Source organism: Leuciscus leuciscus (assembly GCF_965113295.1).
Source record: "Leuciscus leuciscus genome assembly, chromosome: 17".
Taxonomy (NCBI): domain Eukaryota; kingdom Metazoa; phylum Chordata; class Actinopteri; order Cypriniformes; family Leuciscidae; genus Leuciscus; species Leuciscus leuciscus.
The window spans coordinates 4,838,914-4,857,326 of NC_138741.1; the positions used below are offsets into that span (position 1 = coordinate 4,838,914).

Sequence of the window (18,413 nt, forward strand, 5' to 3'; positions counted from 1 at the left end):
TACCCCCTGCTTTTACATAGTTGAAATAGCTGGATTTTTTATTTTACAAAGATCTGTTGCCACTGCCTTCAATTTTGAAGTATGATCAAATAAAAGTAATTTCAATGTAAATTATATTAAACCGACTTCGCAGCCTATGATTTGATAACCGCACTAATATATATCGTGATTTCAGTTTTATTTTGATTAGTTTTGCAGCCTTTTTTAAATTAATTTTGTTACTTTTGATTTAAAGGTACACAAATTTTTTTTAATTTAAATAATGATTCAATACATCATCAATCATGTTTTTGTCTTACCCTGATTCATATAGTAAGCCTATTATGAGTGTTTATATTTAAGATCTGTCGGGATTGTTTTCGCAGAAAATTGCGTACACTCTACCTTGTGTGTCTTGTCATATCCGTAAATAGAGAACATTTTGTTAAAAGGTTAGTTGTCACAACAAGTGAAGAAAGTTTGACGTGGATCAGCTAAATCACGAACCTCCGGGGAATCACGCGTTTAAAACAGAACGCGACAGAGCTCGTAATAAAACAAGAATCAACATTTGATTGGCTTTTCAGAGATGGCGAGAACTGACGGATTTAACGTCATAAATTAAAAAATATCAGTGTTTTCAATTTGTCAAAACAACAGCATAAAATATTGCACTTGCTGCTCAGATGACATCATTTTCCGATTTCCATGGCTGTGACCGAAATCGCCCCCTATACCCGTAAATAGGGCCGTTTGATAGGACAGCCATTTGTAGTGGCGTCCGAAACCATAGTGGATGTCATCGAGTGCACTCCATCAAGTGGACTATATTAGTGGAGTAACGTAGGACATAGTGAATGAGGTTATAGGGGGCAATTTCAAACACAGCTCACGTGTTCACAAGTGCTGCCAACCATATTGATATTCACACACAGCTCTACATCAAGGTGTTTGTGTCATTTTGTTGCTGTGTTTGCATGTGTGTCGGGCGATAAGCCAGTCTGTCAACATTACAGGTTCCTTATCCACCATAAAGAAGCATTCTCATTTCAGCGTGGGCTGATTCCACAGGCCTATCCGTGCCAGATCCCAAACAGAGCAATGAGCCGTGTGTTTGTGTACAGGGAACCGGAGAGTGACGTCAGTGCTCGGCTATGATGAGGGGCTGAAGGAAGTGAGCCAGGAATCGAGACATCAAGATGGGTGTGTGCGGCCTGATCAGAAGATACTCTACAATAATACGGCTCGATCTGATGCCTATCAAATCCAGTTTCCTGTAGGATAAGCAGTATGTACACACACTCAGCTTAGAATCTGGAATGCATTCAGTTGATTAGCAATTTGTGAAACCTTGTGCAAAGTGGTCTAGGAGTCAAAATTAAATAGTGCATGGCACCATCATGAGGGATAATGCACAGAGGTAAACATTAAAAGACAGTTTCAAAAGTAAAGCTTTTAACATCTTTAAATATAGTGTAAAATTGCTTACAGCATATATCGCTGTATGGGCAGACAATGATATAAGCAGCACATCCTAAGGAAATGTATTGTTTTGTATTTTATATTTTATTTGTGTGCACTTACATGCAATCTTTCAACTCATGTCATGACCAAGCTGGTTTAACCTGGTAAATTTTGCATGATATCTGCACAAGCTTATGTGACGTGACTCTCCACAAAACACTGTTAACATGGTGCAGCTCCACCTACAGAATTACAGTGATAACTGGAAGTAAGTCTGGTCCACCATTGTCTGACTGAGCCAGATAAAGTTATGAAGGACTCCTGCGGTGTGGATAGTCAGGCGCGTGGTGCTAATGCTTTTGATGCGACTGACCCGAGGTTTAATCTACCTTTTTCAAAACTCATTCTTTTCCCTTTTTCATATCAGCTAGGAGAAAATATACAAAAAGTGGAAATAAATTGCCTAAGTGTAGGGTTAGGACAATAAAACACCATCCATTTAAGATTTTAATACATATATTTTCACTGTCTGTAATAGAAGTAATAGATCATATAGGCCTACTGAATATATTATTACATGTTGTTTTATAATAATATCACACAACACAGAGATGCAAACAGTATCTGTCAATATTTGTACTACATATAAATAGCATCTACTATTGTAAATAGCATCCATCGCTCTCTTAGTGCAAATAGCCGCTGTCTATTTTATTTTATTGTGGTAAGCATAACTTTTATTGAACCTTTAACATTACTTTTAAAAGAGTATCAATAATATTGTAAAAATGTGAACAGAAACAGTTCATCAAAGTATTTTGGGGGGTTTTTGGTGCTTGATCATTTCCCAGTGAGTGTAACCAGAGACATGCCTGAACATGCCCTGTGAAGTCTGGCATTTGGAGAAATAAACAGAAACAGTTTAGTGAACCTTTCGACAATCTTAAAAAAAAAAATGCTTTTATGAAAAATCAGGTTTTTATGGCTCATATATGATATAAGAATGAGAATATGGAGCTCACACTCGAGGAGAGAAAAAAACAATTTATTCGAGGCCCAAACTGAGCAAAAATATGCAATTTTGCTGACAATTATATGGCCAAAAAGTAAGATGAAATTCTGATATCGTGTGATGTAAATCAATGAGATCTTATAGACTACTTAGATCAAATGCACAAATAAACAAAAGATGTATCAACTTTGATACTCACATTTGAACATGATTTTTCTTAAAACATCTGTATGGATAATCAAGTAAACCTAAGTTGCTTCCGTCCAGTAAGAGTTCATCTTGAAATATTACTAACAATCAGGGCTTGACAATAAATGCAGATGGATTCAGCATTTTCACTCCTATTAGCTACTTTGGCGAGTTGGAATTTAAATACATTTCTCGATTGTAGTTCTTTAAATTATTAGGAAATTTTCATTTTGGGGTGAACTAATCCTTTACTCACCCCAATGCCATCCAAGATATCCATGTCTTTTTAAAGGAAAACATTTCTGGATTTTTCTTCTAACAATGGACTTCATTGGTTACCATAGTTTTTACGTCCAAATCAATGCAGTTTCAAAAGTCTTTGAAGTGTTTAAACGGGCTGTACGCGATCACAGCTGAAGAAGAGGTTGTTATCTAAATTGCCATTTTATTTGGCAAATTATGGACTTTTTACCTTCAATAGTTGGAATTGAGCTGATCAACAAACGGACAGGGAACTACGTCATCACGTTGAAAGGTCACGCCAGCAATACTATTTGAACTACTAGCCTATTCATATTCATCAGAATGTTATTCATATACTATTCATATTCACTGAATACTATTACTATATATATAATAGCAAACAATACTATTTGAACTATCCTCCTACGTACGGTCGCATTGTAAACAGTGTTGCGGTACTTCTGCCGGCGCCGGCGTGACCTTTCAACGTGATGACGTAGTTCCCTGTCCGTTTGTTGATCAGCTCAATTCCAACTATTGAAGGTAAAAAGTCTATAAATTATATATATATTTTTGAAAATGACCTATCGTTTCGCTAGATAACAACCTCTTCTTCAGCTGTGATCGCATACAGTCCGTTTAAACACTTCAAAGACTTTTGAAACTGCATTGATTTGGACTTAAAAACGATGGTGACCAATGAAGTCCATTGTTAGAAGAAAAATCCAGAAATGTTTTTCTCAAAAAACATAATTTCTCTCCCACTGAGGAAAGAAAGACATGGATATCTTGGATGGCATTGGGGTGAGTAAATTATATGGAAATGTTCATTTTGGGGTGAACTAATCCTAATAAAAAGGTATCTGAAATAATAAACTAAGTGCAATTTAGTGTTGTCAAAAATATTGATTTATTCGATACATATTGAAATATCTGAAACGCTTCCGATACTCATTTTCTGCAGAATAGATATACAATACCTCTCATCTCTCCGACAGTTTTACTCATTCTCACAGATTTTGTGCTCAAACACCCAAAGTGCGGCACATAAAGCTGCCTCTCAGTATTAAATTGAGTTCTTTTTCACTGATTATTGCGCTTAAACAGTCAAAAACACACAAAATAATGTCAAAATGCCAGTCTTGGCGAGTATTCATGTAAACACAGTCACTTTTGTTTAAAGTGAACGTAAACAGTTGATAATGATGCGCGTCAGGTCTTAAAGGGACAGCAGCCCCTTATTTTTTAATAATATCTTACAATTTGGCTGCAGATATATTATCTGCAGCCAAATTGTAAGATATTATTAAAAAATAAGTTTTTCCCCCATGATATTGATGTCAAAATTGTGGCCAGTGAAAATGCTGAGTGGCTCGTAACTAAAAGTTAATGTCAAGCCCGTATACCACGTGTTTAGAATCATACTAAAAGGCCTTTTACTTGCTAAAAATGTATAAACTATCAATCAGATTACAGAAGGCATGTAGCAGATTGTGTACAATAGGTCATTCAGAAAAGTTGATAATTTACAAAAGTTGATGTACTTGATTACAACTTTATGACCCAAACATTCAAACACACGCCCCCATGTTGGCGAGACGCAGGAAAAAATTGTTTATTTTACAAAATATACGTAACAAAATACACATATTGTATGCGACTAATCATGCTCTCCAAACAATGGAGAACTCAAGAGCATTAAAAGAGTTGGATAAACAGAGGGAGAGACCAGCGCGTAGTAGCGAAACGTGGGGGGCCTAATCCTTCCTTGGACACGCCAACACATCACCAACACTGAGTCACTCTTCATTAATATCAAGAGAAGCGAATACACACACACACAAATAATGTACACAGAGCTCACACACATAGACTGATTCATTAACAGCTTGCTCCCAATCCTAGAATGCCAAGCAAGTGTCCAGATGGCTGGTAAAGCCGGCTCTCTCTTAACAGAACCGCATCCAACAGGAGCGCTCGCTCGCCATACGGAGCCGAACTGAGGAGGGAGTCCGCCGTTACTCAGAGAGTGACCCAGAACAGCGGATCGAGTGTTTACAGAGCCCGCTTAAGGCTGGTGAAATGATCCCAGAACAGCAAACCGTGGAGAGATTTGTCAACAACAGCAGTGCTTAAAACATAAGTGACTGGCATGATGCATCTGAAGCAAATGCACTGTCAAAACCAATATATTCCAACTGGTAAAGCAGAAAAACAATTCATTTTTCTAGACCACTAAAACAGTTTGTTATGCTAGCGTGGAGAATAACCAGTCAAGTAAGTGCCTATGAACACAACCCTGCAAACAGATCCTTCCCCCAAACCTTAAGCAGTCTCCACTTCAAAACTAGACTTGGCAACTTGGCCCCCAAACCACGTGTGGAAAACGATTGCATTTTAATGAAAATTGGGCGAAGGGAAGTGAAAATCAGTCACAAGACTAAGCTGTTTCCATTACCAAGTGCTAGAAACATCTCAGCTCATCTGAGCTACTCGAGTCACAACGTTCCTTGTTTGCAGATGAAGTATAAAGTCGGGAAAAAGGACACAGAGAGAAGATGATCAATCTGCGCTCTCCCAAAGACTAAGATGAACGGTTGGGCTGATTCCCTTTCAGTGAGGAAGTCTTCACTTTCTGTATTTAGTATCCGTACTTGTCGTTCAGATGTGTCCGACCGTCACCAGACTGACCTGTTCAAAACACACACACACACACACACACACACAATCATGTCTTAGTGTCACCCGCTTAAATGTCTAGTCAAAGAAATGCAATGCAAAGCAAACTAATGTAGGACAGGACTTTATTTGGTTTACAATAAGGCTACATTTGTTAGCTGTATATTAGTTAACATGATCTAACAATGAAAATAGCATTCATTAATCTCAGTTGATGTTAATTTTAACATTAACTATAAATAATATTATTTAATGGACCTGATCTAACATGAACTAACAATGAACAGCTGTATTTTTTATTAACTAAGATGATCAAAGATTAATAAATGCTGTAAAAAATGTATCAGCTCATTATTAGTTAAATGCTAGTTAATTCATTAACTAATGAACCTTATATTGTAATGCGTTACCCTTATTTCTATCCATTAGGGACATTTATCAAGTATGTAAATAGAAATTGTTTAGATTTTCTGAAAAATTTTAATAAAATCTAATATTCTAATATTATTCGGTCAACAAGAAAGGATTCACACACAAAGGATTATGGAATATAACAAAGGATATTGTACTGTCTCTTTAAAAAAATAATAAAAAAATGTATGTGTCCTTGCTGAATAAAAGTGGATTCTGGCAGAAACTGATTTTTTTTAAAAAAGAAATAAAGAGAACCTTCTCTTGTAATAACCCTGTGACTTTAAAGTAAACTCTTTGGCCGGGTATTAATGTGTTTTCCCACAATGCAAAGTCTCTAATCCTCTGAAATCTTAGAACTGTGTTTGAAATGTCCTAAGATCAAAAAAAGCTAATAAATCGCTGAAAATAATTTTTAGCATTCAGCGAGGGCCTGTAAATTGAGATTAATGCTTGATTTTCTTGATTTCTATGTACGGTTTCATATGACTTAATACTATCACAGCCAACAGGGATGAAGAAGGGGAGCTTTGTACCTGATGGAGGAAGCCAAACGCAGTAGTCAGGGTCGTCCTCGGGGTATTGCTTGGACATGGTCACAGGAGGCTAGAAATAAATGTGGAAATGTAGAAATATCAGGGCACAAGAAAACCAACTTTCAGTTCAGTTTATTTCTAAAGCAACTGGCCGACCAAAGTGCTGTACACATAGAAAATAGAGCTAATAGAAATTAGTAACACAAATAATAATGAACACAGTTTAAAACAGAACAATCATTATAAGCTAAAAGCAACAGAAAATAAATAAGTTTTGAGACATGACTTGAAGTCGATCTAATATAAAGTGGGAGCTTGTTCCCCTTGATTTTATCCGCAGATCTAAGACTTCCAGTGGGAGAATATAAATGGAGTAGGTCAGACAGATAAGGTGCTAAATCATTTAAAGATTTATCCACCCCGTATTAAAATTTCATATTCAATTCTGAAATGTATCGGTAGCCAATGAAGGGATCTCAAAATTTCCTCTTTCCCTTCAGGAATCTCACCGCACAATCTGATGAACAATCTGTAAGCGTGCCGTTTGGGACTTTGATACACCAAAATAAAGGGAGTTGCAATAGTCCAGGCGCGAGGTAATTAGAGCATGGATTGCAGTCTCCAACGAGCGCTTGGGAAGATAAGACTTGATTTTCGCTCGAGAGCGAAGATAGAAAAAGCTGGATCCAATGACAGCACTAATTTGCTTGTCGAATTTGAGGGAGCTATCTAACATCACTCCTAAATTCCGTACTTGTGGAGAGATAAATAGATCTAGAGATCCAAGGTCAAGATCATGTCTTGGCCTGGTTTCTGAGGAGTCAAAAACAGTAACTTCTGTTTTGTCTGAGTTCAAAAATAGGAAATTCTTGGCGAGCCAAGCTTTTAACTCCTCAAGACATGCTGTCAAACTGTCTAGAGCACTGTCTAGACAAAGGCATATAAATCTGCATGTCATCAGCATAACAGTGACATTTCCTAAAAATAGAACCCAGAGGAAGAAGATATAGGGAGAATAGGACAGGACCTAAGACAGAACCCTGAGGCACACCGCAAGATACATTTTCGGAGGGAAGAGGAGCAACGTCCCCTTTTTACAGAGAAACGCCTATTAGTTAAAAAATATTTGAAGAAGCTTAAAGCCTCGCCCCCTAGGCCAACGCAAGACTCCAGCCGAGAAACGAGAATCGTACGGTCGACAGTATCAAAAGCAGAAGACAAATCTAACATTACTAAAATGAAGGAATCTCCCGAATCTGTACCCATGTAAATATCATTGAGAACTCTTATAAGAGCGGTTTCTGTGCTGTGCAGAGATTTAAACCCCGACTGAAACTTTTCAGAAATATGATTGTCATTTAAGAAGGTCTGAAGCTGTAAAAATATAATTTTTTCCAATACCTTGGAAATAAACGGCACAATGAATATAGGATGAAAGTTAAAGTTAAAGATAAAGATACACTTTCAATCCAATGTTGTGAATTCAACTTATGGACAAAATTGGAGCAGCGTTTCCTTCCCATGTGTTCAAGAGAACAAAACAGTCACTTCTTGGGAAATTGGCGCAGAATATTTGTAATAAAAATGGAAGTTGCTGCAATCGAGGAAGAATCTGTGGCTCTTTTTTCCTCCATCATAAATGACTTGCGTCTCAGAGCGGCAGACGAAACTCAATAAACGCTGTCGTGTTCTCTTGGCGTTCGGACTGTTTTCTATATTAATATATTATTTTAAAGTGTCATTTATCATTACTCCAGTCTTCAGTGTCACATGATCCTTTAGAAATCACTCTAATATGCGGATTTGGCGGCTCAGGAAACATTTCTTGTTTTTAGCAAAACAGTTGTTCTTAATGTTTTTGTTGAAACCATGATACATTTCTTTTTTCAGGATTCTTCAATGAATATAAAGTTCAAAAGCTATTCTAGCTTGCATAGTGACCTCATAATTAATCATATTAACCATGAACATTTCGTCTGACAACCAGAACATGTCCAAATACTTTGTTCTTCTTCATTTATAACAGTATATAACATTTCTGTAAAATGTTTGGCTTGAAAGGTGTTCTTCTGTTTGTTTCTTTGAAATAAATGCCACTTTGTTTGATATTTTGGGGCCACTGTAGGTACAAACCGTTCATGGTTTATTTATCACTTTAGTTAAACAATCTTTGGATGCATATCTTATGTCTTGAGGTGAGTCATTAACATAAAAACTTACCCTGCTTGGGCCAATAACTTTCTTCTTTGTACTTTTCTTAGTACTCTGATCATTTGAGACATCATGGTCAACTCCTTCTGCTGGGATATGAATCATAATTTAAAACAAAGTGCATCAGATAACTGTCAACCATTATTATTCACTTAAAGGTGAAGTTAGCAGCACTAAATGCAACTGCAATCAATGGACCAATGGAAGAAACTTCACATTTATGCCACAGAATATGTGATTTTCTACCTTTTGGAGCAGAGTCACTTTTGTTTTTGTGAAGATGGGATGACTTGAATTTCTCTTTTTCATGAGATGTAACTATCTTAGCAGGCTGGTCCTCATGGTCTTCTTTCTCTAGACATACAAACAGAAATATTTTAATAATACATATTAGCTATGAACCTATGGATTACAGGTTAACAAATCTCAAAGGTAGACAACAAATAACACACATTTAACTAATTTTGAGTAGCATAACACTGCCTACTTGTGGTCAGATATAGAATTACACTATGTACTCTATACTGCGAATCTAGCATTAGTAATTTTGAGTACCTAAGTACCCAGTGTTAAGGCAGAGGGTAGTTATGTTGGTCAAGGTCTAACCATTAGTGTGGTGTGCGCTGTCTGAGCTGGCCGTCTCAGACTGAGTAACCTCCATGACACCAGCCTCAGTCTTGTTGTTTTCTTCCTCCTCCTCCTCTTCTTCTTCTTCTTCCTCTTTCTCACCACCAGGGGGCAGTTCCTTCATATTGAAGAGCTCAGGAGGCAGATTGGCTCGCTTTGGGGGTAACGTCTGCTCATTTAGGGGAGAGAGAGAGAGAGATAGAGAGAGAGAGACAGAGAGAGAGAGACATTTAACTCATTTTAATAATTTGAAGGTAATTACCCATCTATTGTTTTTATTTCAATTTGGAAAGACTCACTCCTATTGTTCCAGTCTTCAGTTTGAATTTATTCCCTCCTTTCATGGCTCCAAACATAGGTAGATATAACTTCTTGGGTTTCTCAGAGTCCGTGGACTGACTACTGTAAAAAAATTATAATAAATAAATAAAAATATTCACACATATTAAATCAGTTTTATTTTTTTCTCAAATTACGTGTTTTTTGTTATGCTATTAAAAATGTTGTTTAAATTTTTCCGTATTAATGGTTTAATTAAAGGATGTGTAATCAATTAAAACGAGCAATACTACTGCCCTTGAAATGCGCTTTCCTTCTATGTTCTCCAGAAATTCTGTGTTGTCGGTTTTAATTTTTCTGGATTCTTTTGTTTTGATATCAAACACATTTATTAACAAAAACAGTGTTAATCCCATACATGAATAAACTAACAATTTAATTAATCTTTTAAATCTTTTATTGTAATTATCACTTTGAGAAGTACATTCTGCTAAAAAAATTTAAATAAAAAAAAAAGTTATATATCTCTTTCAGGATTTTCATCAAGTTTAAACAAAACTTATATTTTGTTGGGTTGAAGTGAAGACCTTTGAGTTTCTGTGTGTATTTGACGATAGTTTTATGAAATGAAACGCTCCGAGCAGCTCTTGTTGTCACGTTGTGGAGTGTCCTCATATGGTTAGACAGTTAAACGTGTGGTTGAGTGCGTGCAACAGACGAAACTGTGCCGCTCATTTACTAGGAGAACAGAAACTTTTCATTCAGACACTAGTCCATATTGCGATTTGATTAAGCATACATACAGCACTACTTTGAGACATTCTGGGTTATAAAGTAAATTAAATTATGACTGGATCCTGCGATTCTAAAAGGGCCCTAGAAAGGGCCCTACATAGTACAGGGTTCCCACACCTTGGTTAATTACAAATTCAAGGACCTTTCAAGGACTTTCCAGGTCCAATACCCTCAAATTCAAGGACTTAATGTGGGGACACATTTCCAGTGAGAGCACGGTTACATCGTTTCAGCCTATTTTTGCAATGTTTCACGGTGTGTCTGTGAAACGATGAAGTACCATCATAGTAGTTTGATGCGCGCGTGAACGTCATGGATGGCAACGTACAACACAAAGTACCTCACACGGGAAACACTTAATGTAATGCGCGCAACTAACTAATGTAAACCAAGCAAGCTAGTGTGCATAGGCCACGAAGTGTTAGCGAAATTACACATTAGCGGACCTGGAAGGAAAAATATGGAATTTTTTTCCAGGAAACTTCTTGCACAACAAAAAATGCAAGCACTTTCAAGGACCCGTGGGAAGCCTGATGATAGATATTGAAATGCCCAGTGGATGTGGAGGGAACACCGCTCACCCGCCGGGCTGTAATGAGGGCATCTGGGTAGGTTTAGCCAGCTCCGCTAGCTTGCGCAGTCTCTGACCTTCCTTCTTCAGCTCAGCGACATGTAAGTGAAGCTTCTTTCTCTCCACCCCATCCAGCGCCACCTCACTCCGTACCGCGCTCATGAAAGCATCCAGAGGATCCTCTGTGGAAGAACTGGAGCCTCCTGAATGAGGACAACAAACAAGGGAGTGTAAACTCACACATGACGAAATATGGAGGGAAAAGCAGACTTTCACCACCTCACCTTTCCCAGAAGAACTGAGCCTTTTCTCAGTGTCAGCCAGCTCCTTTTCAACCTTGGCCAGTTTGGCTAGCTAAGAAAGAATACATGTTACATCAATGCCAGGTGCAGCTAACACAAGACATGAGTAATAATAAATCACAAAAGAACTATTCTTTACCAGTGATTCATACGTATCAGGACGCTCCTGAATCTTTCCGGCCTTCTTCATGCGCTCCTTCCTCTTCTTCTCCACCACACCTGTCCGGTCAAGGAACGTGTCATCATCACTGTCATAAAAATCTTCATCTTCCCAGTTCTTCTTCTTGCGTTTGCGGGACACTGTAAAGAGATGCACATAGAATGTTTGTGAGTGGGCAAGTCCATTGACCTGTCGGCATTATAATACAAATATAAATCTCTAGTTCAGTCATGAAACTGTATAGAGCGCAGGCTGAGCGGTCCTTTACATGTGATCTGCGTGCATAGTGTTATCACAATACTGGAATTTCTCATTCCGATACAATACCTTGAAAAATATCGATATTTAATCCCATTTTCAAATTATCCCATCATTTTTTTGTCTATCCATTGAAAGTCTAGGTAATCAATATTTTCAAGCTTCACACATCGTAACAGTAATCCATATGAATGGAGCGGTTTAATCTAAGTCTTATGACGAGATATTATCGCTTTATATGATGAACAGATTTTAATTTAGGCTTTTATTCACATTGATCAATTACCCTTACAATTATCTCTCCTAAATGTTTGCTCACTCACTGTATGTGTGTTTTTACACTGAGGTAATTTTGTTGCAAGGAGCTTGATTTCATACTTTGAAAATGTGAACAGTCAGTAATAAAATAAGAACAAATTACAAATGATAGCACACATAAATAGAATAGAATAAAGATACAAATGAAATAAACGGTGCTTATTTTTTCAGGTAGGTCTAACAGTAATACTCAGGTAAGAAATACTACAGCATTTGAATAGGTCTTCAATGTAAAAATTAAATACAGATTAATCCTTATTCTTACAAAATTACAGTTATTCAGTCAAGAGCAGTGAGTGATTTTCTTTTTGCCTTTTGTTGTTTGATTAACATTAATGACATAGACAGCAACAGGTATATTAGGCTGCTGTCACTTTAAGAGCTCCTGCACAAGATCTAAACAGATAGACATGTTTTCCTTCTCAACTGTTTACATTTACTAAAGATATAACTGACTGTGTTTGCGTGAATACTTGCCAAGACGGGCATTTTGACATAATTGTGTGTATTTGACCATGTAAGCGCAATAAGCCATGAAAAAGAGCTTAATATGGTTGTCGTGAGCTGTTCGAGAGGCGGCTTTATGTGCGCTCTCGCACGCAGAGTGTGTAAAATTATGCGCAATCTCCACAATCCCACGCCGAAAATCAGGCCCTGTAAAACCAGCACTATTCAACCGGAGTGATTGAGACGAGAGAGGCATGTGTGTGTCAACTCGCTGTCAGAGAGAAGAGAGAGAGGAAGAGCAGCTGGTCTCATTGTATCCATAGAGCAGAAGTTGAGTATGATAACCGTATAGATATTTCAGTATCGATTCCCACACTTGCCCATATTTACTGCTGTAATTAATTTATGTAATTACATTTGTAATTACACTGTTGACCCTTACACCTTAACCCACTCTTAAACCTACCCATACCACCACACCTGTCCCTAACCTTACCCGTGTCACACCTCAATAGCAGCAAAAGTGTTTTACAATGCAACATGAACACAATAAGTACATTGTACTTATTGTTAGATCCAAGTACATAGTACTTAAAGCCACTTAATATAAAGTGGGACCATTTTTTTAAACAAATGGTTTATTTGACCGCTTCATGAGTCTGAGCCCAGTCCTGAATCTGCTTTGGCGATGCCTACCTGCTTCCTGTCTCAGAAGACCTCGAGCCTCCAGGATCCGGCAGGCCTCTAAACAGCACTGGACGGCAGCGTCTTTCTTCTTCCCGGTGTGGGTCACCTCAGACATCAGCTGCCTGCCCATGGCATCATCCACCGGCAACCTAAAACACACAGAAATATATTATAAATATCCAAATAAATGTCATCAAAATCACCTGTATAATTTATTAATAAGTGGAAATGATATAGCCACTGAACACTGAGCTGGTGCTAAACTGCTATAAAACCAAAAAAGGTAGTTTGGCTACAAATAGAGATGAAGTGATTACTTAATTCTGCAGAGCCAAGAGCCATGGCCTTTCTCTTCATATTCAAACTCTAGTTCTTCTCCTGCAATGAAAATAAACAGTTAAATCCACGTATGTGACTTCACGGATGTGTGTGGTAAAGAAATGTATTACATTTAAGGGTACATTTACACGACAACGATGCACTGAAAACGGAAACGTTTTTCCTTTGCGTGTTTTTGAAAAGTACAGACGACAACGTTGTCAAAACGACCCCCGTTCACGCGGATCCACGAAAACGACTTAAAACGACTGTATTCTGCTGCCAGGCCAGTAGTTGGCGATGTCACTTCGTAAAGAAACAGATTCAGATTATTTTATTTAATGCCATGTCAGCATTCAAAGCTATTTTCATGACAAAAATGTAATTACAAAAATACAAATATCATATAAATACAATAAACACAAAACAAACAAAAACAGCAAGTCATATTATAAAATATTTTTTTAATTAACATATGATAAAAAAAAATCCAAAACCTTTTCAGGCATAATCTTATTAAATATGTCCTTAAGTGAAGTAACTTCATAAAAGAGCATTCTGCTTGTATTAAGTCCAGGACAATCCAATAAAATATGTTTGACAGATAAGGGAATCTTACAAAACATACATAAAGTTGGGTCTTCACCTTTAAGCAAAAAAGCATGGGTCAAACTTGTATGACCCATACGACATCTGGTGTAGACCACTTGATCAAGTCTAGTTTTAAGAGTGATAAAAAGTCATTTCCGAATGAGTTTCATACAACTTATTATTCTTGCACATATTCCACTCTTCTTGACACTTATTTCGTAAAGAAACACTATGCGTCGATAGACTGGGCATGTAATACGCATAGGTTTTTGTAGTTTACACAGAGACGATAACGGTATCGCTTTCAAAAATTTGCACTTTGAAACCCGTTTTCAAGAGTTCGTGTTTCCAGGCCTGCAAAACGTGGCTGTCGTGTAAATGAACGGCTAACAGAAAGGTTTTCTGTTTTTTAGTTGAAAGTCATGTTGTGTAAACACCCCCTTAGTCAAACCTAAGTTCATATTTTACCTTCTCTATCATAGAAGCCCTGTAAGGCCTTTTTAGGATCTTTTAGGTAAGCAGCTTCCTGATCCTCCTGGAATTCTGTGGCAAATGGATTCTCCTCATTCTCATCCTCTTCTGGCACTGGCTCTTCATCTAAAAAAAACAAAACAAACAAAGACAAAGTGTAAGTTCACCACAAACAGGCAGGTAGTTATAACGGATCATCTGTTCTCATTGTTACCCATTCCCCACGAGCAGCCAGTGTCTTCTGAGGAGCTTCTCGTCATAGCGCTGGATTCACTCTCCTCTTTCTCTTCCTCCTCATCTGAGCCATCTCCCAGCATCCTCTTCTCCAGCGCTTCTTTCTGTTTTCTAGCACGTTCTCTGAGCTCTGTCACCGTCAGTTCAGATTCTGCTTCTTCGTCAAACTCTGGACCCTGGGAAAACACGTAATCTGGTATAATCGATGTTCACGTCCAAGCAAAATGAGCATGAGGTAAATTAGCATGTTATTTACTTAACTAAAAAGAATACAAATAAAACAATATAATAATTATCAGGTCAACCAATCATTAGTGAGTTGGTGTACATTCAAATAAAATAAATAATTTCAGAACTTCATTAACTGCTGGACTTTTAGTCACAAAAATATGACATAATATTGGTAACTACAGTTTCTGGTGGAACCGTAGTTACTACATCTATGTTACTATTGTAAAGCCACAAAAAATGGCATGTATTATGAACAAGTATGATGTCAATACCTTGGTGAATTAATCTGGTAATCATTCAGTATCATGGTAAATATCAGTAGACCAATAACACTTACAACAAATATCGGTCCCACTTTATATTAAGTGGCTTTAAGTACTATGTACTTGGATCTAAAAATAAGTACAATGTACTTATTGTGTTCATGTTGTATTGTAGAACACATTGCTGCTATTGAGGTGTGACACGGGTAAGGTTAGGGACAGGTGTGGTGGATTGGGTCGGTTTAAGGGTGGTGGGTTAAGGTGTAAGGGTCAACAGTGTAATTACATAAATTAATTTATAATCTTTTAAAATATAAGTACAATGTAAAAACATGCATGTACACAATAAGTCCACTGTATCAAATTATTAAAGGACAAGTTCGGTATTTTACACTTAAAAGCCCTGTTTTCAGATCGTTTCTGATGAAATAGAATGGTTAAGATTGAAATTTGGACACATGCTGCTGTCCCCACCCCCAAATCTTAACCGTTCTATTTCATCAGAAACGATCTGAAAACAGGGCTTTTAAGTGTAAAATACCGAACTTGTCCTTTAATTTCAGTGTTAGTACATAGTAGTTAAAGCCACTTAATATAAAGTGGGACCCAAATATCTCTGATTTCTTTTAAACAGTGTAAGAAGCTTTTAAAACATTTTTTAGCTATCCCAAACAGTTGATGCCCAATTGATTTCAATAGGATTTTTTTATTTTCTTTAATGGCTATGCCCTAAGTTATATCTGTTGAATTATGATGTGGAAAATAAGTTTCCCTATACAAAAAGATGTGTGTTTACAATGTTTTCTTATTTCGCTAAAAAATGTACACTCACTACATGGATTTCCCAGTCAGGACCCACTTTGGGTCAATGGCTGGAGCAGATTATAGACTTGTTACCCATTGAAGAATTAACAAGTAAACGGCATTTAAGACTGCAAGATTTCCAATCCACATGGTCCTTAGTATTAAATTATATAGAGACTATAAAATTGATAAACCCACATTGAATAAGGGTTAACCCACAGACTGTGGTAGTGTAGATTGTATTTATTTATTTATTATTATTATTATTATTTTCTCTCTTTAATGTCTTGTCGATATATTTAGCGGTATTGTCTTTACTGTTTGGTGTGTTGTTTTTGGGTTGTGTGTGTAATATGTGCTAAATTGTGGAAAAAATTATAATAATATATATAAATATCTCCTTTTGTGATCAGCAGAAGAAAGAAACTCACACAGGTTTGGAACGACTTGAGGGTGAGTAAATGATGACAGAATTTTCCTTTTTTGGATGAACTATCCCTTTAAGAAATACATACCTGCAGAATAAAGAGTCTCGTGCTTCCCCCGAACTTTATAACATGTCCCACTCGGAGCCTTATGTATGTTTTAGGGGGTATTTTGTTCTTATTCACAAAAGTCCCATGAGTGCTGCCCAGATCATAGGCATAGAAGCCCTTGTCCTCTCCCAGGCCCCCGTCCTGCCCGGCTGTGCCCCGGTACTGAACCACGGCGTGATAGCGGGAGATGGACGGATGCTCCAGAGACACGTCACACACCGGCAGCCGACCCACCACGAAGTAACTCCTCTGGGTCAGCGGGACCGCGTCTAGTATCGCCCCGTTTTTCAGCAGCTCGAACGAGTAGCTGATGTCAGGAACAGATCCCCACGGGGGCTCGGTGTACGGGACAGGAGGAAACTTGCCCGCCGGAGGTAGTTTGGCAGTGATCTTGGGTCTGGTGTCTTTTGGTTTGGGCTGGACCTGGGTCAATGACATGACATGCATCTTTTTGTGTCCAAGTGCATTATTTCCTTTTAAACTAATTTTATACACTGTTTCCAACATTGATGATAAATCAGCATATTAGAATGATTTCTGAAGGATCATGTGACACTGGAGACTGGAGTAATGGCTGATGAAAATTCAGATTTGCATCACGGAAATAAATTATATTTTAAAGTACATTAAAATAGAAAACCATTATTTGAAATTGTAAGAATATTTCACAATATTATTGTTTTTCTTTTTGATCAAATAAATGCATCCTTTATGAGCATAAGACACTTCTTTCAAAAACATTAAGAATGTTAATGTTTCAAACTTTTGACTGGTACTGTATATCACTTTATTCTATAAAACCTACTTAGTTTGAATAAATTTGTAGTATATTTAAATAATACATTTCTATGTTTCGTTATCTTAAACCCCCAAGATGTCAGGTGGTGCAACGGTCCAAACAAATAAACAGATTTCAGAAAACTATTTAATATGGTGTCCTAATAACAACAAATTGGAAACTAAATGCTATAGCATCATTTTAGGTTTGAAACCTTTCAATAAACATTTTTTTTGAACTTTTTTTTATGTATCAGTAGTATTAAAGCTGTTGAGATAATTGAACAACTTTTTGTCCAGCAATTTGTATGTCCTCAAATGTCAGGGTGACACAACTGCAAACATGTCTCTTATTATGATTTTACAAGGTAATAACAGTAAAGATGATACATGATAATGCATCATCCAGAGGAGCCCAAATAATCCTTGTGGCAGAGTGAAAAGGTTAGTAGATCTCTCTCAAATCCTGGAAAAACTGCTCATTTCAAGAATGGGAAGGTTGGTACACTTTGCATGTCAGGTGGTACAACTACAGTATACATGCATACAAATATTTGGTAGTACCGCCTGACATAAAAATAGTCAAAATATGAATTTAAACGCTTTGAAATGTTATTTAACAACCGAAATTTAAATAAAATGATTTTTTATTTGTCAATGACCCACCTTCTGTGCCTCAGCTCTCTCGGATGATGGATGATCGGATGGGTCAGTCTGAGTGTCTGTCGGCTGGTGTTTAGTATTAAGATGTGTGTCGTTATTCTCTGATCTTAATTCTTCAGCGAGTTTCTTGGTTGAGTTTGATCCTCCTGGTTTCCTCACCGTGAGAGATGGAGCCGCGAAAATAACCGGTTTCTTAAAAGGATCATCTGTGTTTTCATTAGTGCTGCTGATGTGCTGTTTGCTATCACAGGTAAGGTCCAAACTCTTCTCTGTTTCTATTTCAGTTTTATTATTTTCTATTTGCTCGCTGCGTTCAGATTCCATCGTGTGTTCAGTAACCGACATGGTGTGTTTGGT

The 18,413-nt window shown here is 37.2% G+C and overlaps 1 protein-coding gene across 4 annotated transcripts; it reads right to left on the reverse strand.

The window, feature by feature from the left end:
* Positions 1-4,477: 4,477 nt before the first annotated feature.
* Positions 4,478-18,407, reverse strand: slc4a1ap (solute carrier family 4 member 1 adaptor protein). 4 transcript variants are annotated; one of them, XM_082143761.1, is made up of 15 exons: positions 18,060-18,407; positions 16,596-17,039; positions 14,763-14,958; positions 14,546-14,674; positions 13,486-13,546; positions 13,178-13,317; positions 11,438-11,598; positions 11,281-11,350; positions 11,007-11,199; positions 9,651-9,750; positions 9,331-9,520; positions 8,971-9,078; positions 8,734-8,813; positions 6,514-6,583; positions 4,478-5,578 (listed from the first exon to the last, which is right to left on the reverse strand). In XM_082143761.1, the coding sequence occupies exons 1-15, from the start codon at positions 18,399-18,401 to the stop codon at positions 5,529-5,531; spliced, it is 2,334 nt and encodes a 777-aa protein (XP_081999887.1). In that variant the 5' UTR covers positions 18,402-18,407; the 3' UTR covers positions 4,478-5,528. The 4 variants fall into 4 exon arrangements, with proteins under 4 accessions (XP_081999887.1, XP_081999888.1, XP_081999886.1 ...); XM_082143762.1 differs by having other exon boundaries at positions 8,734-8,810; positions 9,651-9,753; XM_082143760.1 differs by having other exon boundaries at positions 9,651-9,753.
* Positions 18,408-18,413: the final 6 nt, after the last annotated feature.

Excerpts from the sequence above, each read along its gene's own strand:
- slc4a1ap (XM_082143760.1), bottom strand. The coding sequence starts at position 18,401 with ATGTCGGTTACTGAACACACGATGGAATCTGAACGCAGCGAGCAAATA. Across the intron at positions 14,675-14,762 it reads TGGCTGCTCGTGGGGAATGG|ATGAAGAGCCAGTGCCAGAA; the intron begins GTAACAATGAGA and ends TGTTTTTTTTAG. Across the intron at positions 9,079-9,330 it reads CAGCGCACACCACACTAATG|AGAAAGAAGACCATGAGGAC; the intron begins GTTAGACCTTGA and ends TTGTATGTCTAG.